A 25,758-nucleotide genomic window follows, 5' to 3' on the forward strand; every position below is an offset into this window, starting at 1 on the left:
CTGAGGTAGACTAGATTTGGTTGTGTGGCTCAACTGAGGTAGACTAGATTTCTAGATTTGGTTATGTGGCTCAACTGAGGTAGACTAGATTTGGTTGTGTGTCTCAACTGAGGTAGACTAGATTTGGTTATGTGGCCCAACTGAGGGAGACTAGATTTGGTTGTGTGTCTCAACTGAGGTAGACTAAATTTGGTTGTGTGTCTCAACTGAGGTAGACTAGATTTGGTTATGTGTCTCAACTGAGGTAGATTAAATTTGGTTGTGTGGCTCAACTGAGGTAGACTAAATTTGGTTGCGTGGCTCAACTGAGATAGACTAGATTTGGTTGTGTGGCTCAACTGAGGTAGACTAGATTTGGTTATGTGTCTCACCAGCGGTAGACTAGATTTGGTTGTGTGGCTCAACTGAGGTAGACTAGATTTGGTTATGTGTCTCACCAGCGGTAGACTCGATTTGGTTGTGTGGCTCAACTGAGGTAGACTAGATTTGGTTATGTGTCTCACCAGCGGTAGACTCGATTTGGTTGTGTGGCTCAACTAAGGTAGACTATAATAGATTTGGTTATGTCTCTCAACTGAGGTAGACTAGATTTGGTTATGTGTCTCAACTGAGGTAGACTAAATTTGGTTATGTGTCTCAACTGAGGTAGACTAGATTTGGTTATGTGGCTCAACTGAGGTAGACTAAATTTGGTTATGTGGCTCAACTGAGGTAGACTAAATTTGGTTATGTGTCTCACCAGCGGTAGACTAGATTTGGTTATGTGGCTCAACTGAGATAGACTAAATTTGGTTATATGTCTCACCTGAGGTAGACTAGATTTGGTTATATATCTCACCTGAGGTAGACTAGATTTAGTTATATGTCTCAACTGAGATAGACTAGATTTGGTTATGTGGCTCAACTGAGGTAGACTAGATTTGGTTATGTGGCTCAACTGAGGTAGACTAGATTTGGTTATGTGGCTCAACTGAGGTAGACTAGATTTGGTTATATGTCTCACCTGAGGTAGACTAAATTTGGTTCTGTGGCTCAACTGAGGTAGACTAGATTTGGTTATGTGTCTCAACTGAGGTAGACTAGATTTGGTTATGTGCCTCAACTGAGGTAGACTAAATTTGGTTGTGTGGCTCAACTAAGGTAGACTAGATTTGGTTATGTGTCTCAACTGAGGTAGACTAGATTTGGTTATGTGGCTCAACTGAGGTAGACTAAATTTGGTTGTGTGGCTCAACTGAGGTAGACTAAATTTGTTTCCGTGGCTCAACTGAGGTAGACTAGATTTGGTTATGTGGCTCAACTGAGGTAGACTAAATTTGGTTATGTGGCTCAACTAAGGTAGACTAAATTTGGTTGTGTGGCTCAACTAAGGTAGACTATAATAGATTTGGTTATGTGTCTCAACTGAGGTAGACTTGATTTGGTTATGTGTCTCAACTGAGGTAGACTAAATTTGGTTATGTGTCTCAACTGAGGTAGACTAGATTTGGTTGTGTGGCTCAACTGAGGTAGACTAAATTTGGTTATGTGGCTCAACTAAGGTAGACTAAATTTAGTTGTGTGGCTCAACTAAGGTAGACTATAATAGATTTGGTTATATGTCTCAACTGAGATAGACTAGATTTGGTTATATGTCTCACCTGAGGTAGACTAGATTTGGTTATATGTCTCACCTGAGGTAGACTAGATTTAGTTATATGTCTCACCTGAGGTAGACTAGATTTGGTTATATGTCTCACCTGAGGTAGACTAGATTTGGTTATATGTCTCACCTGAGGTAGACTAGATTTGGTTGTGTGTCTCAACTGAGGTAGACTAAATTTGGTTATGTGTCTCAACTGAGGTAGACTAGATTTGGTTATGTGGCTCAACTCAGGTAGACTAAATTTGGTTGTGTGGCTCAACTAAGGTAGACTATAATAGATTTGGTTATGTGTCTCAACTGAGGTAGACTAGATTTGGTTATGTGGCTCAACTGAGGTAGACTAAATTTGGTTATGTGTCTCAACTGAGGTAAACTAGATTTGGTTATGTGTCTCAACTGAGGTAGACTAGATTTGGTTGTGTGTCTCAACTGAGGTAGACTAGATATGGTTGTGTGGCTCAACTGAGGTAGACTAAATTTGGTTGTGTGGCTCAACTGAGGTAGACTAAATTTGGTTATATGTCTCACCTGAGGTAGACTAGATTTGGTTATATGTCTCACCTGAGGTAGACTAGATTTAGTTATATGTCTCACCTGAGGTAGACTAGATTTGGTTATATGTCTCACCTGAGGTAGACTAGATTTGGTTATATGTCTCACCTGAGGTAGACTAGATTTGGTTGTGTGTCTCAACTGAGGTAGACTAAATTTGGTTGTGTTGCTCAACTAAGGTAGACTAGATTTGGTTATGTGGTTCAATTGAGGTAGACTAGATTTGGTTATGTGGCTCAACTGAGGTAGACTAGATTTGGTTGTGTGGCTCAACTGAGGTAGACTAGATTTCTAGATTTGGTTATGTGGCTCAACTGAGGTAGACTAGATTTGGTTGTGTGTCTCAACTGAGGTAGACTAGATTTGGTTATGTGGCCCAACTGAGGGAGACTAGATTTGGTTGTGTGTCTCAACTGAGGTAGACTAAATTTGGTTGTGTGTCTCAACTGAGGTAGACTAGATTTGGTTATGTGGCTCAACTGAGGTAGACTAAATTTGGTTATGTGTCTCACCAGCGGTAGACTAGATTTGGTTATGTGGCTCAACTGAGATAGACTAAATTTGGTTATATGTCTCACCTGAGGTAGACTAGATTTAGTTATATGTCTCAACTGAGATAGACTAGATTTGGTTATGTGGCTCAACTGAGGTAGACTAGATTTGGTTATGTGGCTCAACTGAGGTAGACTAGATTTGGTTATGTGGCTCAACTGAGGTAGACTAGATTTGGTTGTGTGGCTCAACTGAGGTAGACTAGATTTGGTTATATGTCTCACCTGAGGTAGACTAAATTTGGTTCTGTGGCTCAACTGAGGTAGACTAGATTTGGTTATGTGTCTCAACTGAGGTAGACTAGATTTGGTTATGTGCCTCAACTGAGGTAGACTAAATTTGGTTGTGTGGCTCAACTGAGGTAGACTTAATTTGTTTCCGTGGCTCAACTGAGGTAGACTAGATTTGGTTATGTGGCTCAACCGAGGTAGACTAAATTTGGTTATGTGGCTCAACTGAGGTAGACTAAATTTGGTTGTGTGGCTCAACTAAGGTAGACTAGATTTGGTTATGTGTCTCAACTGAGGTAGACTAGATTTGGTTATGTGGCTCAACTGAGGTAGACTAAATTTGGTTGTGTGGCTCAACTGAGGTAGACTTAATTTGTTTCCGTGGCTCAACTGAGGTAGACTAGATTTGGTTATGTGGCTCAACTGAGGTAGACTAAATTTGGTTATGTGGCTCAACTAAGGTAGACTAAATTTGGTTGTGTGGCTCAACTAAGGTAGACTATAATAGATTTGGTTATGTGTCTCAACTGAGGTAGACTTTATTTGGTTATGTGTCTCAACTGAGGTTGACTAAATTTGGTTATGTGTCTCAACTGAGGTAGACTTGATTTGGTTATGTGTCTCAACTGAGGTAGACTAAATTTGGTTGTGTGGCTCAACTGAGGTAGACTAAATTTGGTTATGTGGCTCAACTAAGGTAGACTAAATTTGGTTGTGTGGCTCAACTAAGGTAGACTATAATAGATTTGGTTATATGTCTCAACTGAGATAGACTAGATTTGGTTATATGTCTCACCTGAAGTAGACTAGATTTGGTTATATGTCTCACCTGAGGTAGACTAGATTTGGTTATATGTCTCACCTGAGGTAGACTAGATTTGGCTATGTGTCTCAACTGAGGTAGACTAGATTTGGTTGTGTGGCTCAACTCAGGTAGACTAAATTTGGTTGTGTGGCTCAACTAAGGTAGACTATAATAGATTTGGTTATGTGTCTCAACTGAGGTAGACTAGATTTGGTTATGTGGCTCAACTGAGGTAGACTAAATTTGGTTATGTGTCTCAACTGAGGTAAACTAGATTTGGTTATGTGTCTCAACTGAGGTAGACTAGATTTGGTTGTGTGTCTCAACTGAGGTAGACTAGATTTGGTTGTGTGGCTCAACTGAGGTAGACTAAATTTGGTTGTGTGGCTCAACTGAGGTAGACTAAATTTGGTTATATGTCTCACCTGAGGTAGACTAGATTTGGTTATATGTCTCACCTGAGGTAGACTAGATTTAGTTATATGTCTCACCTGAGGTAGACTAGATTTGGTTATATGTCTCACCTGAGGTAGACTAGATTTGGTTATATGTCTCACCTGAGGTAGACTAGATTTGGTTGTGTGTCTCAACTGAGGTAGACTAAATTTGGTTGTGTTGCTCAACTAAGGTAGACTAAATTTGGTTATGTGGTTCAATTGAGGTAGACTAGATTTGGTTATGTGGCTCAACTGAGGTAGACTAGATTTGGTTGTGTGGCTCAACTGAGGTAGACTAGATTTCTAGATTTGGTTATGTGGCTCAACTGAGGTAGACTAGATTTGGTTGTGTGTCTCAACTGAATTAGACTAGATTTGGTTATGTGGCCCAACTGAGGGAGACTAGATTTGGTTATGTGGCTCAACTGAGGTAGACTAAATTTGGTTATGTGGCTCAACTGAGGTAGACTAAATTTGGTTATGTGTCTCACCAGCGGTAGACTAGATTTGGTTATGTGGCTCAACTGAGATAGACTAAATTTGGTTATATGTCTCACCTGAGGTAGACTAGATTTGGTTATATATCTCACCTGAGGTAGACTAGATTTAGTTATATGTCTCAACTGAGATAGACTAGATTTGGTTATGTGGCTCAACTGAGGTAGACTAGATTTGGTTATGTGGCTCAACTGAGGTAGACTAGATTTGGTTATGTGGCTCAACTGAGGTAGACTAGATTTGGTTATATGTCTCACCTGAGGTAGACTAAATTTGGTTCTGTGGCTCAACTGAGGTAGACTAGATTTGGTTATGTGTCTCAACTGAGGTAGACTAGATTTGGTTATGTGCCTCAACTGAGGTAGACTAAATTTGGTTGTGTGGCTCAACTAAGGTAGACTAGATTTGGTTATGTGTCTCAACTGAGGTAGACTAGATTTGGTTATGTGGCTCAACTGAGGTAGACTAAATTTGGTTGTGTGGCTCAACTGAGGTAGACTAAATTTGTTTCCGTGGCTCAACTGAGGTAGACTAGATTTGGTTATGTGGCTCAACTGAGGTAGACTAAATTTGGTTATGTGGCTCAACTAAGGTAGACTAAATTTGGTTGTGTGGCTCAACTAAGGTAGACTATAATAGATTTGGTTATGTGTCTCAACTGAGGTAGACTTGATTTGGTTATGTGTCTCAACTGAGGTAGACTAAATTTGGTTATGTGTCTCAACTGAGGTAGACTAGATTTGGTTGTGTGGCTCAACTGAGGTAGACTAAATTTGGTTATGTGGCTCAACTAAGGTAGACTAAATTTGGTTGTGTGGCTCAACTAAGGTAGACTATAATAGATTTGGTTATATGTCTCAACTGAGATAGACTAGATTTGGTTATATGTCTCACCTGAGGTAGACTAGATTTGGTTATATGTCTCACCTGAGGTAGACTAGATTTAGTTATATGTCTCACCTGAGGTAGACTAGATTTGGTTATATGTCTCACCTGAAATAGACTAGATTTGGTTATATGTCTCACCTGAGGTAGACTAGATTTGGTTGTGTGTCTCAACTGAGGTAGACTAAATTTGGTTATGTGTCTCAACTGAGGTAGACTAGATTTGGTTATGTGGCTCAACTCAGGTAGACTAAATTTGGTTGTGTGGCTCAACTAAGGTAGACTATAATAGATTTGGTTATGTGTCTCAACTGAGGTAGACTAGATTTGGTTATGTGGCTCAACTGAGGTAGACTAAATTTGGTTATGTGTCTCAACTGAGGTAGACTAGATTTGGTTATGTGGCCCAACTGAGGGAGACTAGATTTGGTTGTGTGTCTCAACTGAGGTAGACTAAATTTGGTTGTGTGTCTCAACTGAGGTAGACTAGATTTGGTTATGTGGCTCAACTGAGGTAGACTAAATTTGGTTATGTGTCTCACCAGCGGTAGACTAGATTTGGTTATGTGGCTCAACTGAGATAGACTAAATTTGGTTATATGTCTCACCTGAGGTAGACTAGATTTAGTTATATGTCTCAACTGAGATAGACTAGATTTGGTTATGTGGCTCAACTGAGGTAGACTAGATTTGGTTATGTGGCTCAACTGAGGTAGACTAGATTTGGTTATGTGGCTCAACTGAGGTAGACTAGATTTGGTTGTGTGGCTCAACTGAGGTAGACTAGATTTGGTTATATGTCTCACCTGAGGTAGACTAAATTTGGTTCTGTGGCTCAACTGAGGTAGACTAGATTTGGTTATGTGTCTCAACTGAGGTAGACTAGATTTGGTTATGTGCCTCAACTGAGGTAGACTAAATTTGGTTGTGTGGCTCAACTGAGGTAGACTTAATTTGTTTCCGTGGCTCAACTGAGGTAGACTAGATTTGGTTATGTGGCTCAACCGAGGTAGACTAAATTTGGTTATGTGGCTCAACTGAGGTAGACTAAATTTGGTTGTGTGGCTCAACTAAGGTAGACTAGATTTGGTTATGTGTCTCAACTGAGGTAGACTAGATTTGGTTATGTGGCTCAACTGAGGTAGACTAAATTTGGTTGTGTGGCTCAACTGAGGTAGACTTAATTTGTTTCCGTGGCTCAACTGAGGTAGACTAGATTTGGTTATGTGGCTCAACTGAGGTAGACTAAATTTGGTTATGTGGCTCAACTAAGGTAGACTAAATTTGGTTGTGTGGCTCAACTAAGGTAGACTATAATAGATTTGGTTATGTGTCTCAACTGAGGTAGACTTTATTTGGTTATGTGTCTCAACTGAGGTTGACTAAATTTGGTTATGTGTCTCAACTGAGGTAGACTTGATTTGGTTATGTGTCTCAACTGAGGTAGACTAAATTTGGTTGTGTGGCTCAACTGAGGTAGACTAAATTTGGTTATGTGGCTCAACTAAGGTAGACTAAATTTGGTTGTGTGGCTCAACTAAGGTAGACTATAATAGATTTGGTTATATGTCTCAACTGAGATAGACTAGATTTGGTTATATGTCTCACCTGAGGTAGACTAGATTTGGTTATATGTCTCACCTGAGGTAGACTAGATTTGGTTATATGTCTCACCTGAGGTAGACTAGATTTGGTTATGTGTCTCAACTGAGGTAGACTAGATTTGGTTGTGTGGCTCAACTCAGGTAGACTAAATTTGGTTGTGTGGCTCAACTAAGGTAGACTATAATAGATTTGGTTATGTGTCTCAACTGAGGTAGACTAGATTTGGTTATGTGGCTCAACTGAGGTAGACTAAATTTGGTTATGTGTCTCAACTGAGGTAAACTAGATTTGGTTATGTGTCTCAACTGAGGTAGACTAGATTTGGTTGTGTGTCTCAACTGAGGTAGACTAGATTTGGTTGTGTGGCTCAACTGAGGTAGACTAAATTTGGTTGTGTGGCTCAACTGAGGTAGACTAAATTTGGTTATATGTCTCACCTGAGGTAGACTAGATTTGGTTATATGTCTCACCTGAGGTAGACTAGATTTAGTTATATGTCTCACCTGAGGTAGACTAGATTTGGTTATATGTCTCACCTGAGGTAGACTAGATTTGGTTATATGTCTCACCTGAGGTAGACTAGATTTGGTTGTGTGTCTCAACTGAGGTAGACTAAATTTGGTTGTGTTGCTCAACTAAGGTAGACTAAATTTGGTTATGTGGTTCAATTGAGGTAGACTAGATTTGGTTATGTGGCTCAACTGAGGTAGACTAGATTTGGTTGTGTGGCTCAACTGAGGTAGACTAGATTTCTTGATTTGGTTATGTGGCTCAACTGAGGTAGACTAGATTTGGTTGTGTGTCTCAACTGAGGTAGACTAGATTTGGTTATGTGGCCCAACTGAGGGAGACTAGATTTGGTTGTGTGTCTCAACTGAGGTAGACTAAATTTGGTTGTGTGTCTCAACTGAGGTAGACTAGATTTGGTTATGTGGCTCAACTGAGGTAGACTAAATTTGGTTATGTGTCTCACCAGCGGTAGACTAGATTTGGTTATGTGGCTCAACTGAGATAGACTAAATTTGGTTATATGTCTCACCTGAGGTAGACTAGATTTGGTTATATATCTCACCTGAGGTAGACTAGATTTAGTTATATGTCTCAACTGAGATAGACTAGATTTGGTTATGTGGCTCAACTGAGGTAGACTAGATTTGGTTATGTGGCTCAACTGAGGTAGACTAGATTTGGTTATGTGGCTCAACTGAGGTAGACTAGATTTGGTTGTGTGGCTCAACTGAGGTAGACTAGATTTGGTTATATGTCTCACCTGAGGTAGACTAAATTTGGTTCTGTGGCTCAACTGAGGTAGACTAGATTTGGTTATGTGTCTCAACTGAGGTAGACTAGATTTGGTTATGTGCCTCAACTGAGGTAGACTAAATTTGGTTGTTTGGCTCAACTGAGGTAGACTTAATTTGTTTCCGTGTCTCAACTGAGGTAGACTAGATTTGGTTATGTGGCTCAACTGAGGTAGACTAAATTTGGTTATGTGGCTCAACTGAGGTAGACTAAATTTGGTTGTGTGGCTCAACTAAGGTAGACTAGATTTGGTTATGTGTCTCAACTGAGGTAGACTAGATTTGGTTATGTGGCTCAACTGAGGTAGACTAAATTTGGTTGTGTGGCTCAACTGAGGTAGACTTAATTTGTTTCCGTGGCTCAACTGAGGTAGACTAGATTTGGTTATGTGGCTCAACTGAGGTAGACTAAATTTGGTTATGTGGCTCAACTAAGGTAGACTAAATTTGGTTGTGTGGCTCAACTGAGGTAGACTAAATTTGGTTGTGTGGCTCAACTAAATAAGGTAGACTAGATTTGGTTGTGTGGCTCAACTGAGGTAGACTAGATTTGGTTGTGTGTCAACTGAGGTAGACTAGATTTGGTTATATGTCTCAAATGAGGTAGACTAAATTTGGTTGTGTGGCTCACCTGAGGTAGACTAGATTTGGTTGTGTGGCTCAATTGAGGTAGACTAAAATAGATTTGGTTATGTGTCTCAACTGAGGTAGACTAGATTTGGTTATGTGGCTCAACTGAGGTAGACTAAATTTGGTTATGTGTCTCAACTGAGGTAGACTAGATTTGGTTGTGTGTCTCAACTGAGGTAGACTAAATTTGGTTGTGTGGCTCAACTGAGGTAGACTTAATTTGTTTCCGTGGCTCAACTGAGGTAGACTAGATTTGGTTATGTGGCTCAACTGAGGTAGACTAAATTTGGTTATGTGGCTCAACTAAGGTAGACTAAATTTGGTTATGTGGTTCAATTGAGGTAGACTAGATTTGGTTATGTGGCTCAACTGAGGTAGACTAGATTTGGTTGTGTGGCTCAACTGAGGTAGACTAGATTTCTAGATTTGGTTATGTGGCTCAACTGAGGTAGACTAGATTTGGTTGTGTGTCTCAACTGAATTAGACTAGATTTGGTTATGTGGCCCAACTGAGGGAGACTAGATTTGGTTATGTGGCTCAACTGAGGTAGACTAAATTTGGTTATGTGGCTCAACTGAGGTAGACTAAATTTGGTTATGTGTCTCACCAGCGGTAGACTAGATTTGGTTATGTGGCTCAACTGAGATAGACTAAATTTGGTTATATGTCTCACCTGAGGTAGACTAGATTTGGTTATATATCTCACCTGAGGTAGACTAGATTTAGTTATATGTCTCAACTGAGATAGACTAGATTTGGTTATGTGGCTCAACTGAGGTAGACTAGATTTGGTTATGTGGCTCAACTGAGGTAGACTAGATTTGGTTATGTGGCTCAACTGAGGTAGACTAGATTTGGTTATATGTCTCACCTGAGGTAGACTAAATTTGGTTCTGTGGCTCAACTGAGGTAGACTAGATTTGGTTATGTGTCTCAACTGAGGTAGACTAGATTTGGTTATGTGCCTCAACTGAGGTAGACTAAATTTGGTTGTGTGGCTCAACTAAGGTAGACTAGATTTGGTTATGTGTCTCAACTGAGGTAGACTAGATTTGGTTATGTGGCTCAACTGAGGTAGACTAAATTTGGTTGTGTGGCTCAACTGAGGTAGACTAAATTTGTTTCCGTGGCTCAACTGAGGTAGACTAGATTTGGTTATGTGGCTCAACTGAGGTAGACTAAATTTGGTTATGTGGCTCAACTAAGGTAGACTAAATTTGGTTGTGTGGCTCAACTAAGGTAGACTATAATAGATTTGGTTATGTGTCTCAACTGAGGTAGACTTGATTTGGTTATGTGTCTCAACTGAGGTAGACTAAATTTGGTTATGTGTCTCAACTGAGGTAGACTAGATTTGGTTGTGTGGCTCAACTGAGGTAGACTAAATTTGGTTATGTGGCTCAACTAAGGTAGACTAAATTTGGTTGTGTGGCTCAACTAAGGTAGACTATAATAGATTTGGTTATATGTCTCAACTGAGATAGACTAGATTTGGTTATATGTCTCACCTGAGGTAGACTAGATTTGGTTATATGTCTCACCTGAGGTAGACTAGATTTAGTTATATGTCTCACCTGAGGTAGACTAGATTTGGTTATATGTCTCACCTGAAATAGACTAGATTTGGTTATATGTCTCACCTGAGGTAGACTAGATTTGGTTGTGTGTCTCAACTGAGGTAGACTAAATTTGGTTATGTGTCTCAACTGAGGTAGACTAGATTTGGTTATGTGGCTCAACTCAGGTAGACTAAATTTGGTTGTGTGGCTCAACTAAGGTAGACTATAATAGATTTGGTTATGTGTCTCAACTGAGGTAGACTAGATTTGGTTATGTGGCTCAACTGAGGTAGACTAAATTTGGTTATGTGTCTCAACTGAGGTAGACTAGATTTGGTTATGTGGCCCAACTGAGGGAGACTAGATTTGGTTGTGTGTCTCAACTGAGGTAGACTAAATTTGGTTGTGTGTCTCAACTGAGGTAGACTAGATTTGGTTATGTGGCTCAACTGAGGTAGACTAAATTTGGTTATGTGTCTCACCAGCGGTAGACTAGATTTGGTTATGTGGCTCAACTGAGATAGACTAAATTTGGTTATATGTCTCACCTGAGGTAGACTAGATTTAGTTATATGTCTCAACTGAGATAGACTAGATTTGGTTATGTGGCTCAACTGAGGTAGACTAGATTTGGTTATGTGGCTCAACTGAGGTAGACTAGATTTGGTTATGTGGCTCAACTGAGGTAGACTAGATTTGGTTGTGTGGCTCAACTGAGGTAGACTAGATTTGGTTATATGTCTCACCTGAGGTAGACTAAATTTGGTTCTGTGGCTCAACTGAGGTAGACTAGATTTGGTTATGTGTCTCAACTGAGGTAGACTAGATTTGGTTATGTGCCTCAACTGAGGTAGACTAAATTTGGTTGTGTGGCTCAACTGAGGTAGACTTAATTTGTTTCCGTGGCTCAACTGAGGTAGACTAGATTTGGTTATGTGGCTCAACCGAGGTAGACTAAATTTGGTTATGTGGCTCAACTGAGGTAGACTAAATTTGGTTGTGTGGCTCAACTAAGGTAGACTAGATTTGGTTATGTGTCTCAACTGAGGTAGACTAGATTTGGTTATGTGGCTCAACTGAGGTAGACTAAATTTGGTTGTGTGGCTCAACTGAGGTAGACTTAATTTGTTTCCGTGGCTCAACTGAGGTAGACTAGATTTGGTTATGTGGCTCAACTGAGGTAGACTAAATTTGGTTATGTGGCTCAACTAAGGTAGACTAAATTTGGTTGTGTGGCTCAACTAAGGTAGACTATAATAGATTTGGTTATGTGTCTCAACTGAGGTAGACTTTATTTGGTTATGTGTCTCAACTGAGGTTGACTAAATTTGGTTATGTGTCTCAACTGAGGTAGACTTGATTTGGTTATGTGTCTCAACTGAGGTAGACTAAATTTGGTTGTGTGGCTCAACTGAGGTAGACTAAATTTGGTTATGTGGCTCAACTAAGGTAGACTAAATTTGGTTGTGTGGCTCAACTAAGGTAGACTATAATAGATTTGGTTATATGTCTCAACTGAGATAGACTAGATTTGGTTATATGTCTCACCTGAGGTAGACTAGATTTGGTTATATGTCTCACCTGAGGTAGACTAGATTTGGTTATATGTCTCACCTGAGGTAGACTAGATTTGGTTATGTGTCTCAACTGAGGTAGACTAGATTTGGTTGTGTGGCTCAACTCAGGTAGACTAAATTTGGTTGTGTGGCTCAACTAAGGTAGACTATAATAGATTTGGTTATGTGTCTCAACTGAGGTAGACTAGATTTGGTTATGTGGCTCAACTGAGGTAGACTAAATTTGGTTATGTGTCTCAACTGAGGTAAACTAGATTTGGTTATGTGTCTCAACTGAGGTAGACTAGATTTGGTTGTGTGTCTCAACTGAGGTAGACTAGATTTGGTTGTGTGGCTCAACTGAGGTAGACTAAATTTGGTTGTGTGGCTCAACTGAGGTAGACTAAATTTGGTTATATGTCTCACCTGAGGTAGACTAGATTTGGTTATATGTCTCACCTGAGGTAGACTAGATTTAGTTATATGTCTCACCTGAGGTAGACTAGATTTGGTTATATGTCTCACCTGAGGTAGACTAGATTTGGTTATATGTCTCACCTGAGGTAGACTAGATTTGGTTGTGTGTCTCAACTGAGGTAGACTAAATTTGGTTGTGTTGCTCAACTAAGGTAGACTAAATTTGGTTATGTGGTTCAATTGAGGTAGACTAGATTTGGTTATGTGGCTCAACTGAGGTAGACTAGATTTGGTTGTGTGGCTCAACTGAGGTAGACTAGATTTCTTGATTTGGTTATGTGGCTCAACTGAGGTAGACTAGATTTGGTTGTGTGTCTCAACTGAGGTAGACTAGATTTGGTTATGTGGCCCAACTGAGGGAGACTAGATTTGGTTGTGTGTCTCAACTGAGGTAGACTAAATTTGGTTGTGTGTCTCAACTGAGGTAGACTAGATTTGGTTATGTGGCTCAACTGAGGTAGACTAAATTTGGTTATGTGTCTCACCAGCGGTAGACTAGATTTGGTTATGTGGCTCAACTGAGATAGACTAAATTTGGTTATATGTCTCACCTGAGGTAGACTAGATTTGGTTATATATCTCACCTGAGGTAGACTAGATTTAGTTATATGTCTCAACTGAGATAGACTAGATTTGGTTATGTGGCTCAACTGAGGTAGACTAGATTTGGTTATGTGGCTCAACTGAGGTAGACTAGATTTGGTTATGTGGCTCAACTGAGGTAGACTAGATTTGGTTGTGTGGCTCAACTGAGGTAGACTAGATTTGGTTATATGTCTCACCTGAGGTAGACTAAATTTGGTTCTGTGGCTCAACTGAGGTAGACTAGATTTGGTTATGTGTCTCAACCGAGGTAGACTAGATTTGGTTATGTGCCTCAACTGAGGTAGACTAAATTTGGTTGTTTGGCTCAACTGAGGTAGACTTAATTTGTTTCCGTGTCTCAACTGAGGTAGACTAGATTTGGTTATGTGGCTCAACTGAGGTAGACTAAATTTGGTTATGTGGCTCAACTGAGGTAGACTAAATTTGGTTGTGTGGCTCAACTAAGGTAGACTAGATTTGGTTATGTGTCTCAACTGAGGTAGACTAGATTTGGTTATGTGGCTCAACTGAGGTAGACTAAATTTGGTTGTGTGGCTCAACTGAGGTAGACTTAATTTGTTTCCGTGGCTCAACTGAGGTAGACTAGATTTGGTTATGTGGCTCAACTGAGGTAGACTAAATTTGGTTATGTGGCTCAACTAAGGTAGACTAAATTTGGTTGTGTGGCTCAACTGAGGTAGACTAAATTTGGTTGTGTGGCTCAACTAAATAAGGTAGACTAGATTTGGTTGTGTGGCTCAACTGAGGTAGACTAGATTTGGTTGTGTGTCAACTGAGGTAGACTAGATTTGGTTATATGTCTCAAATGAGGTAGACTAAATTTGGTTGTGTGGCTCACCTGAGGTAGACTAGATTTGGTTGTGTGGCTCAATTGAGGTAGACTAAAATAGATTTGGTTATGTGTCTCAACTGAGGTAGACTAGATTTGGTTATGTGGCTCAACTGAGGTAGACTAAATTTGGTTATGTGTCTCAACTGAGGTAGACTAGATTTGGTTGTGTGTCTCAACTGAGGTAGACTAAATTTGGTTGTGTGGCTCAACTGAGGTAGACTTAATTTGTTTCCGTGGCTCAACTGAGGTAGACTAGATTTGGTTATGTGGCTCAACTGAGGTAGACTAAATTTGGTTATGTGGCTCAACTAAGGTAGACTAAATTTGGTTGTGTGGCTCAACTAAGGTAGACTATAATAGATTTGGTTATGTGTCTCAACTGAGGTAGACTTTATTTGGTTATGTGTCTCAACTGAGGTTGACTAAATTTGGTTATGTGTCTCAACTGAGGTAGACTTGATTTGGTTATGTGTCTCAACTGAGGTAGACTAAATTTGGTTGTGTGGCTCAACTGAGGTAGACTAAATTTGGTTATGTGGCTCAACTAAGGTAGACTAAATTTGGTTGTGTGGCTCAACTAAGGTAGACTATAATAGATTTGGTTATATGTCTCAACTGAGATAGACTAGATTTGGTTATATGTCTCACCTGAGGTAGACTAGATTTGGTTATATGTCTCACCTGAGGTAGACTAGATTTGGTTATATGTCTCACCTGAGGTAGACTAGATTTGGTTATGTGTCTCAACTGAGGTAGACTAGATTTGGTTGTGTGGCTCAACTCAGGTAGACTAAATTTGGTTGTGTGGCTCAACTAAGGTAGACTATAATAGATTTGGTTATGTGTCTCAACTGAGGTAGACTAGATTTGGTTATGTGGCTCAACTGAGGTAGACTAAATTTGGTTATGTGTCTCAACTGAGGTAAACTAGATTTGGTTATGTGTCTCAACTGAGGTAGACTAGATTTGGTTGTGTGTCTCAACTGAGGTAGACTAGATTTGGTTGTGTGGCTCAACTGAGGTAGACTAAATTTGGTTGTGTGGCTCAACTGAGGTAGACTAAATTTGGTTATATGTCTCACCTGAGGTAGACTAGATTTGGTTATATGTCTCACCTGAGGTAGACTAGATTTAGTTATATGTCTCACCTGAGGTAGACTAGATTTGGTTATATGTCTCACCTGAGGTAGACTAGATTTGGTTATATGTCTCACCTGAGGTAGACTAGATTTGGTTGTGTGTCTCAACTGAGGTAGACTAAATTTGGTTGTGTTGCTCAACTAAGGTAGACTAAATTTGGTTATGTGGTTCAATTGAGGTAGACTAGATTTGGTTATGTGGCTCAACTGAGGTAGACTAGATTTGGTTGTGTGGCTCAACTGAGGTAGACTAGATTTCTAGATTTGGTTATGTGGCTCAACTGAGGTAGACTAGATTTGGTTGTGTGTCTCAACTGAGGTAGACTAGATTTGGTTATGTGGCCCAACTGAGGGAGACTAGATTTGGTTGTGTGTCTCAACTGAGGTAGACTAAATTTGGTTGTGTGTCTCAACTGAGGTAGACTAGATTTGGTTATGTGGCTCAACTGAGGTAGACTAAATTTGGTTATGTGTCTCACCAGCGGTAGACTAGATTTGGTTATGTGGCTCAACTGAGATAGACTAAATTTGGTTATATGTCTCACCTGAGGTAGACTAGATTTGGTTATATATCTCACCTGAGGTAGACTAGATTTAGTTATATGTCTTAACTGAGATAGACTAGATTTGGTTATGTGGCTCAACTGAGGTAGACTAGATTTGGTTATGTGGCTCAACTGAGGTAGACTAGATTCGGTTATGTGTCTCAACTGAGGTAGACTAGATTTGGTTGTGTGGCTCAACTGAGGTAGACTAGATTTGGTTATATGTCTCACCTGAGGTAGACTAAATTTGGTTCTGTGGCTCAACTGAGGTAGACTAGATTTGGTTATGTGTCTCAACTGAGGTAGACTAGATTTGGTTATGTGCCTCAACTGAGGTAGACTAAATTTGGTTGTTTGGCTCAACTGAGGTAGACTTAATTTGTTTCCGTGTCTCAACTGAGGTAGACTAGATTTGGTTATGTGGCTCAACTGAGGTAGACTAAATTTGGTTATGTGGCTCAACTGAGGTAGACTAAATTTGGTTGTGTGGCTCAACTAAGGTAGACTAGATTTGGTTATGTGTCTCAACTGAGGTAGACTAGATTTGGTTATGTGGCTCAACTGAGGTAGACTAAATTTGGTTGTGTGGCTCAACTGAGGTAGACTTAATTTGTTTCCGTGGCTCAACTGAGGTAGACTAGATTTGGTTATGTGGCTCAACTGAGGTAGACTAAATTTGGTTATGTGGCTCAACTAAGGTAGACTAAATTTGGTTGTGTGGCTCAACTGAGGTAGACTAAATTTGGTTGTGTGGCTCAACTAAATAAGGTAGACTAGATTTGGTTGTGTGGCTCAACTGAGGTAGACTAGATTTGGTTGTGTGTCAACTGAGGTAGACTAGATTTGGTTATGTGTCTCAACTGAGGTAGACTAAATTTGGTTGTGTGGCTCACCTGAGGTAGACTAGATTTGGTTGTGTGGCTCAATTGAGGTAGACTAAAATAGATTTGGTTATGTGTCTCAACTGAGGTAGACTAGATTTGGTTATGTGGCTCAACTGAGGTAGACTAAATTTGGTTATGTGTCTCAACTGAGGTAGACTAGATTTGGTTGTGTGTCTCAACTGAGGTAGACTAGATTTGGTTGTGTGGCTCAACTGAGGTAGACTAAATTTGTTTCTGTGGCTCAACTGAGGTAGACTAGATTTGGTTATGTGTCTCAACTGAGGTAGACTAGATTTGGTTATGTGTCTCAACTGAGGTAGACTAGATTTGGTTATGTGGCTCAACTGAGGTAGACTAGATTTGGTTGTGTGGCTCAACTGAGGTAGACTAGATTTGGTTGTGTGTCTCAACTGAGGTAGACTAAATTTGGTTGTGTGGCTCAACTGAGGTAGACTAAATTTGGTTATGTGTCTCAACTGAGGTAGACTAGATTTGGTTATGTGGCTCAACTGAGGTAGACTAAATTTGGTTATGTGGCTCAACTGAGGTAGACTAAATTTGGTTATGTGTCTCACCAGCGGTAGACTAGATTTGGTTATGTGGCTCAACTGAGGTAGATTAGATTTGGTTATATATCTCACCTGAGGTAGACTAGATTTAGTTATATGTCTCAACTGAGATAGACTAGATTTGGTTATGTGGCTCAACTGAGGTAGACTAGATTTGGTTATGTTGCTCAACTGAGGTAGACTAGATTTGGTTATGTGGCTCAACTGAGGTAGACTAGATTTGGTTGTGTGGCTCAACTGAGGTAGACTAGATTTGGTTATATGTCTCACCTGAGGTAGACTAAATTTGGTTCTGTGGCTCAACTGAGGTAGACTAGATTTGGTTATGTGTCTCAACTGAGGTAGACTAGATTTGGTTATGTGCCTCAACTGAGGTAGACTAAATTTGGTTGTGTGGCTCAACTAAGGTAGACTAGATTTGGTTATGTGTCTCAACTGAGGTAGACTAGATTTGGTTATGTGGCTCAACTGAGGTAGACTAAATTTGGTTGTGTGGCTTAACTGAGGTAGACTAAATTTGTTTCCGTGGCTCAACTGAGGTAGACTAGATTTGGTTATGTGGCTCAACTGAGGTAGACTAAATTTGGTTATGTGGCTCAACTAAGGTAGACTAAATTTGGTTGTGTGGCTCAACTAAGGTAGACTATAATAGATTTGGTTATGTGTCTCAACTGAGGTAGACTAAATTTGGTTATGTGTCTCAACTGAGGTAGACTAGATTTGGTTGTGTGGCTCAACTGAGGTAGACTAAATTTGGTTATGTGGCTCAACTAAGGTAGACTAAATTTGGTTGTGTGGCTCAACTAAGGTAGACTATAATAGATTTGGTTATATGTCTCAACTGAGATAGACTAGATTTGGTTATATGTCTCACCTGAGGTAGACTAGATTTGGTTATATGTCTCACCTGAGGTAGACTAGATTTGGTTATATGTCTCACCTGAGGTAGACTAGATTTGGTTATGTGTCTCAACTGAGGTAGACTAGATTTGGTTGTGTGGCTCAACTCAGGTAGACTAAATTTGGTTGTGTGGCTCAACTAAGGTAGACTATAATAGATTTGGTTATGTGTCTCAACTGAGGTAGACTAGATTTGGTTATGTGGCTCAACTGAGGTAGACTAAATTTTGTTATGTGTCTCAACTGAGGTAAACTAGATTTGGTTATGTGTCTCAACTGAGGTAGACTAGATTTGGTTGTGTGTCTCAACTGAGGTAGACTAGATTTGGTTGTGTGGCTCAACTGAGGTAGACTAAATTTGGTTGTGTGGCTCAACTGAGGTTGACTAAATTTGGTTATATGTCTCACCTGAGGTAGACTAGATTTGGTTATATGTCTCACCTGAGGTAGACTAGATTTAGTTATATGTCTCACCTGAGGTAGACTAGATTTGGTTATATGTCTCACCTGAGGTAGACTAGATTTGGTTATATGTCTCACCTGAGGTAGACTAGATTTGGTTATGTGTCTCAACTGAGGTAGACTAGATTTGGTTGTGTGGCTCAACTGAGGTAGACTAAATTTGGTTATGTGGCTCAACTAAGGTAGACTATAATAGATTTGGTTATGTGTCTCAACTGAGGTAGACTAGATTTGGTTATGTGGCTCAACTGAGGTAGACTAGATTTGGTTGTGTGGCTCAACTGAGGTAGACTAGATTTCTAGATTTGTTTCTGTGGCTCAACTGAGGTAGACTAGATTTGGTTGTGTGTCTCAACTGAGGTAGACTAGATTTGGTTATGTGGCCTAACTGAGGGAGACTAGATTTGGTTGTGTGTCTCAACTGAGGTAGACTAAATTTGGTTGTGTGGCTCAACTGAGGTAGACTAAATTTGGTTATGTGTCTCAACTGAGGTAGACTAAATTTGGTTGTGTTGCTCAACTAAGGTAGACTAAATTTGGTTATGTGGTTCAATTGAGGTAGACTAAATTGGGTTGTGTGGCTCAACTGAGGTAGACTAGAATTGGTTATGTGGTTTAACTGAGGTAGACTAAATTTGGTTATGTGGCTCAACTGAGGTAGACTAGATTTGGTTGTGTGTCTCAACTGAGGTAGACTAGATTTGGTTATGTGGCCCAACTGAGGGAGACTAGATTTGGTTGTGTGTCTCAACTGAGGTAGACTAAATTTGGTTATGTGATTCAATTGAGGTAGACTAAATTGGGTTGTGTGGCTCAACTGAGGTAGACTAGAATTGGTTATGTGGTTTAACTGAGGTAGACTAAATTTGGTTATGTGGCTCAACTGAGGTAGACTAGAATTGGTTATGTGGTTTAACTGAGGTAGACTAAATTTGGTTATGTGGCTCAACTGAAGTAGATTAGATTTGGTTATTTGATCCAGCTGATGTAAACTAGACTTTTATATGTATTCAAAGCAAGCAGACTGTGGGACTTTTTCATTTGAGAAATTTAGCCTGCTGATATGAAAAAAAATATCTATTTGAGGTTGGATTAATAATAATATTAATAATAATCTTTATTGTCCGTAAGGAAATTTGTCTTACAATTTGTGCATTATTTATGTGAATCAGGTGATCTTAAAAGACTGCATCTTAAAAATGAAAACTATTTTCATGTTGAAATGGTGTATGGGATTTGAACCATTGCTAAAAAATTAAAATTTAGGACTCTCAGGACCTTTCTAGTCATTGCTGTAAGGTACAGTATCTTCGAAAACAAAGCAGTATTACCCTAACAGTCCAAAAGACTAAAGTGACATGAACGTGAATGATTGTGAAAGCAAACCATAAGCAGATGAAGCATTTATTTAGTTGAGATTAACTTTGCAAACTAGTGTAATATGAAGTTCTACAAGCTTCTGTCATGCTGTACCATGGAAGACAAACTTATTGGTGCAGAACTTAACATTTTATGACTTTATTACAACAGATTTAATAGGACAAGAGATCAGGATCCATCTCTATAACTTGCAATCCAGACAAATTAATTTATGTTGTTAACTTAATTCACTATGAGAATGATAGATATAGGTCTTAGTTATGATATTATTTTTATCTCTATATTTTAATATCAATACCTTTATTTAACTTGAACATAGAACCAAATTCTTTTAATTGAGTTCTGACCAATTAAATCTTTTTATGGAAAAACCCTCTTCATAAATGTTTACATAAATTCCAAGTTTAATACATTTATTTATTACATTGTACATATAATGGTAATACTATTTTTCAATACAAAGTTTGATTCTCCCAAATGAGAATCTCTTATATGTAATATATTTGATTTACACTTTCACAGACAGCTCATTAGCAATGATCATAGGCCTACACTAAAACTAAAGACAAAAATGCTATATTCTATTTCAGGAAACTAAAGTCAAGGTACACAAAAAGTTCCACATCTGAGACAGAAACCCTGAGTAACAATATACCCTACTTCCAGCAGCCCATCTTGTTTGAAACTCCAGCCACGTTAGTTGATCCCACAATGTACAAATCTGATGCCATAGAGTTTTATGACTATGATCCTTCCATATTTGGAAAACAAGAAAGACGTCATCGATCTTCTAAACATTTAGAATATTAAAAAACATTGCAACAACAATTGTTACTTAGTTGCATTATCTCATTGCTCTTTAACCTCAATCTTGTATATAGCATGAAGTGTGAATTTGTTTTAGTTTAATAAGGCCTGAATTTCTAAACCTAATAACAGAGACTGATTTCTACTTAGCAAGGAAATTAACTTTGTTACCTTACTGCACAAACATATAATTAGTTCTAAAATATGAATGTATTTATATAATCCCTTGTTTAAATGATATGAATTGAGAAAAGAAATGTTCTAATATTTGAATCATGTTACATTTTTGAATTAAAGGTTTGGGAAATTTTATTTGGGATTGTGTTTTCATTACACAAATGGTACAAACTAATTTAAGCTGATTTCCTAAGTTTAAAAAATGCTTTGTGTAACTTATTAGTTTTTGAGAGTTTACATTTTTTCAAACTAATCTTAGCCTATTAAATTATTACTTGTTCAGATGTTTCTTGAGGACATTCCTACTGCTAGATTGTGTGTTGTAAAGACCACATTTAAATTAAGTTTGAGTTCTTAAACATTATCTATTTATTTAGTCTCTCTGTCAGAATAGATCTTTGTTTCTGACATTCATCTATTTATGGTAAACAATAATGACTTCAAGTCTTGGGAAAAAAAATGGGGAAATATTTTTGTAATAAATAAGCTGTCTTCATATTTTAATGTAATGATATAAAAACCAATGCTTAGAATGGTGTTTCAAGATTATTTAACAAGTTTCTTGCAGCTCCCCTAGATGATATATGCAAACTTTTTTAAAAAATACCAGATAGTACAACAAGGCACATAAAATGTTTAAATAGCACTAGGTATTGTCATGTAGAATTTTGTTTACCATTTGTGATATTTATAAAGGTTATTTAGTACTTGAACCTTAGTACCTTTTATTAATAAGATCTTTTAAGGAAATATGAGGGGAAAATATGAAGTTAGATTTAATTTTAGTGTAAAATTTTTTATTTTAGGAAATTTCTTTCTGTAATTTATCTTAACTTAATAGGTCTACTGTATACAATCAAATAGAATATTATCTAAATACTTATTTGTTTCCTATTTTGTATATATTATTTCAGCAGATGCATGTCAACTATATTACATTAATATTATCAGAAACAAGGCAATGAACTGTAACAGAGTATTTTAAAGTTATTAGTGACTATGAATGGATGGCTTGTCGTGTCAATTTTATTATGTACAATACTTCTATTCAGGTCACACATTCATGGAAACTGGATCCAAATGGAACCTCATGGCTTGACACAGTTCTCTGCTACAGCTGTAATGATTTTCTAGAAATTTGATAGTTGATCTATATCATTGGGTAAAGAATTGTTGGCCAAACTAAGGAAAACTCCAGTTTGACCAATATAATTTTTTTTAAATATATAAAAAAAAAATTAGGCTAAAGGACTAGAAAATCATTGTCTTGAACAGTTTACGTGTTCTGATACTTCATCATATGTTGGCCCTATTCATCAAAGAGTTTTAAAAATTCAAGTTCAGGAACATTATCCATGAGAAATAATCCAGAAGGAAATTTTTCTTACAATATGTTCATTATAAAAAAAATATTATAACTATAGTAATCAAAATACATGTTTCACTCCAACATCACATGTGACATGTTTATATCAGATAGCTGAATTGCATTTAATAATATGATTGCTAGGGGAACCAAGAAGTTTTTGTGTTTGTTTTTTTTTAATCAGTGTCTTGTTTCTCGTTTTTGATGATAGAATCTCAAAATCCTTACCCAGAGAGTGTCTTTTGTTCTGGAAATCTTTTTAGCTTTCTAATAAATGTTTCTCTCAAGCAATTGTCCTAATGGGTTTATTTCTTGCCAACGACCTTACTAGCAGCATTTTGGATTTTATTAATTATATTTTTATTTTTTATGGTAGATTGTCATACCAGGCAGTGATATGGAAACTTAAAATGCTGCAAGTGTGACATTATCTTTTCACTAACATAGAAGGAGATTTTTCTTAGTAATAATAATCTTTGTTACCTTTTTTGGTGGTATAATCTGTATTTGTAATGAAATTTAATTTACCATCTTAAAACAATACCAAGGTATTTAAAAGCTAGCACTCTTTCAATGTTTTCTTTAGCTACAGTTTTAAATTGTAGTCACTAATGACTTACTGACCGATACCAAAACAGAAAAACTTGAGTACTTCCTATATGAGGAAACTCAGGACAGCTCTTGTAAACCGTAACATCAACAGCAAGGAAACTGTTCATCAATGGATTCCAGCACACATTGAACTAGAAGGCAATGACAAAACAGACAGACTGGCCAAAGATGATAGAATGAACAAATGAAAATTCCTCTCTACCCAGAAGAAATTATGAAAATAATAAGAGTGTAAAATAAATGAGAATAGGACCAGCTCAAATCCCAATTACAAGAAAAAGGACCCCTATTGTAAGCTATCTTGACATGACCAATGCATAATTGTGTGCTCTAAGTACTTACAAACATTGTTTGAAAGGTTGTAAATATATTTCATATCAGTCTCAACACATGTATACATTTACAATTTGGGACATTTGACTAGGTAGCCTGTATGTTTGTGTATATATATATATATATATATATATATATATATATATATATATATATATATATATATATATATATATATATATATATATATATATATATATATATATGGCTCCTTTTGTCTCGAAAGGCAATGGATGCACCCAGATGAGTCACTGGTTTTGGTTTAGTCTTGAGACGGGGCAGAACCTGGTGTGGCTAATCAAGCCAATTCTAGAGCGTCAGACTTTGCTACAATTCATGCATGTGTATGCATCTAATTCAGGGGTAGCGGACAGGGCAGCTTTCTTTTTTCCCTCTTGATTAAGGCCGCTTCGTTTCTTTTGCTCTCCGGTCTTTGGCTATTTCTTCCCATATACTTTCGTTGATGTCTGTGGCTCTTATGTCTCGCTTGCAGACATTTCTGTATGTTAGTCTTGGGCGGCCCTTGGGTCTGACTCCTTCCACAAGCTCAGCATAAAAGATATCTTTCAGGGTTCTACCATCTTGCATGCGGGTCCGAGCCAGCGTAGTCTTCTTTGTGTCAGGAGAGCATACATGCTGTTCATATTGGCCAATCTCATAACTTCCTGATTGGAGACATGGTCCCTCAAAGAAATGCGCATTATGCGTCTCAGGCAGCGTAAGTGGAAACTATTCAATTTGTGCTCTTGGTACATGTATGTTGACCGTTTTCACTGCCATAAAGAAGAGTGCTCACAACACAGACATTGTAGACTGTAATGTTTTAGTATGGACATATTCTCCTTCATTTAAGTAGATTATTGTTCAACACCTTTATGATTGTATATTTTGTTTCAAGTCCATTTAATTATATCTCTAGACAGGAATGGCTGCATTTAAATGACCATGTGATCATGTAAAAACTTTTGCTGGATGACTAAGCAAGTTTGTAAGTTTATAAATTATATCCTTTGATGTATTCTAAGTAAATGTTTCCAACATTACAGTACCAATAAAAGTTCATACAATACTTGGTTGAATACAAATATATGTGACTTATTACAAGTTATTACCCACTAACCATTGGAATGATCTTGAATTCTAAACATTATTTGACTGCTACGTGAATGAGTGCATGTGTCAAGTTCATTGAACTGTAAATAAAATGTACACACAAGTCTCTCCAGCTCAAAATCGTTATGGATAATAGGCGAGTTCTCCGTAGACATGATACACCTCTGCGTGTCCTGTAGGCTACATAGCTTGCAATAAGTAAACCTCATTAATCTTGCATTGTAATGATCTCAACTTTGAGGTGTGTACCTGATTATCATCATCAGTCTCTTGAATTCATGGAAGTGCTATGACAGTTCGCCTAACCCAATCCTTCCACTCTATACGCTATGTGTTTGCTACGTTGTGTTAATAATAAAACTAATCTTTATCATCCATAACCTGAAGACAACACACACTCATTACCAAGTTTTTGTTTAAAAACTCTGAAATCTCGGAGGTGTTACACTTGCAAGCAATATATGCTAACATGGAGGGAACCAGATTGAACACCAGTAGGAGCTCCACAACTTCGACGCTTCGATAGGAAAGTCGCAAAGAAGCCACGAGAGCAGGAATCCGCTGTTTCGAGTTTCAGAAGCATTGTCCTTTAAGAACAGCTTCAATTACACGACAGTCTTGTGCTGTAAATTAAGCTCCATTTTAATGATCTTTCATTATTTCTAGGCGTATAGCCTGTTAGAAACACACGTTCATAACTACCACATCTTTGGATTTAGTTTCAGGCCAACATTTCATACCCAGAGACTTACTAAGTAGGCTAGTGTGCACATAACATTTGTTATTATACGACCAACTGATGATTCCAATGTTTATATTAAGATGCTCAACCTTTATTTGGTCAGCGGGTCATTTTATTTTCCAACACTTGTGTCGCAAGTGAAAACAATGAAAAGAAGAAAAAATGAAATAAACCATTTTAAATAGTTTATTACAAACACGTGGCTCTACTTATAATCGTAAAGCGCTTACGTAATATGTGTTTACTCGTTTTATTACTAAAAATGTTTGCCTACTCAATTAAGTGCTTGTAAACTTTGTGATCATCCTCAACTCTTCTTTTCGTAGGCTAAATTTGAAAAGGTTCTGCAGGCAACACGGCGTAGAAAAAAAATTGTCTGCATCACTCGAAATTTCTTAAGTGATTATCTGTCTTTGTAAGTTAACCAGTTTTAGATCTGTTGGGGCATTCTTCAGCGGCAATTGAAGCATTTCAAAATGTGGTGCTCTGTCATTTCGTTTTGAATGGAGATTTACACCTATTCTTCCACTCGCTTTGTAATTGACGGCTTCTACTGCA

General features: G+C 38.1%; 1 protein-coding gene across 3 annotated transcripts in view; it reads left to right on the forward strand.

The window, feature by feature from the left end:
- LOC106069146 (uncharacterized) overlaps positions 1-22,962 on the forward strand; it is a 122,999-nt gene extending 100,037 nt beyond the window's left edge. For all 3 annotated transcript variants that reach the window (XM_056019355.1, XM_056019356.1, XM_056019357.1), the window contains one exon: positions 20,641-22,962. In XM_056019355.1, coding sequence (XP_055875330.1) covers positions 20,641-20,860 — 220 coding nt within the window. In that variant the 3' untranslated portion in view covers positions 20,861-22,962. The remainder of the gene's footprint in view (positions 1-20,640) is intronic.
- Positions 22,963-25,758: the final 2,796 nt, after the last annotated feature.

Source organism: Biomphalaria glabrata, chromosome 2, assembly GCF_947242115.1.
Source record: "Biomphalaria glabrata chromosome 2, xgBioGlab47.1, whole genome shotgun sequence".
NCBI classification, from domain to species: domain Eukaryota; kingdom Metazoa; phylum Mollusca; class Gastropoda; family Planorbidae; genus Biomphalaria; species Biomphalaria glabrata.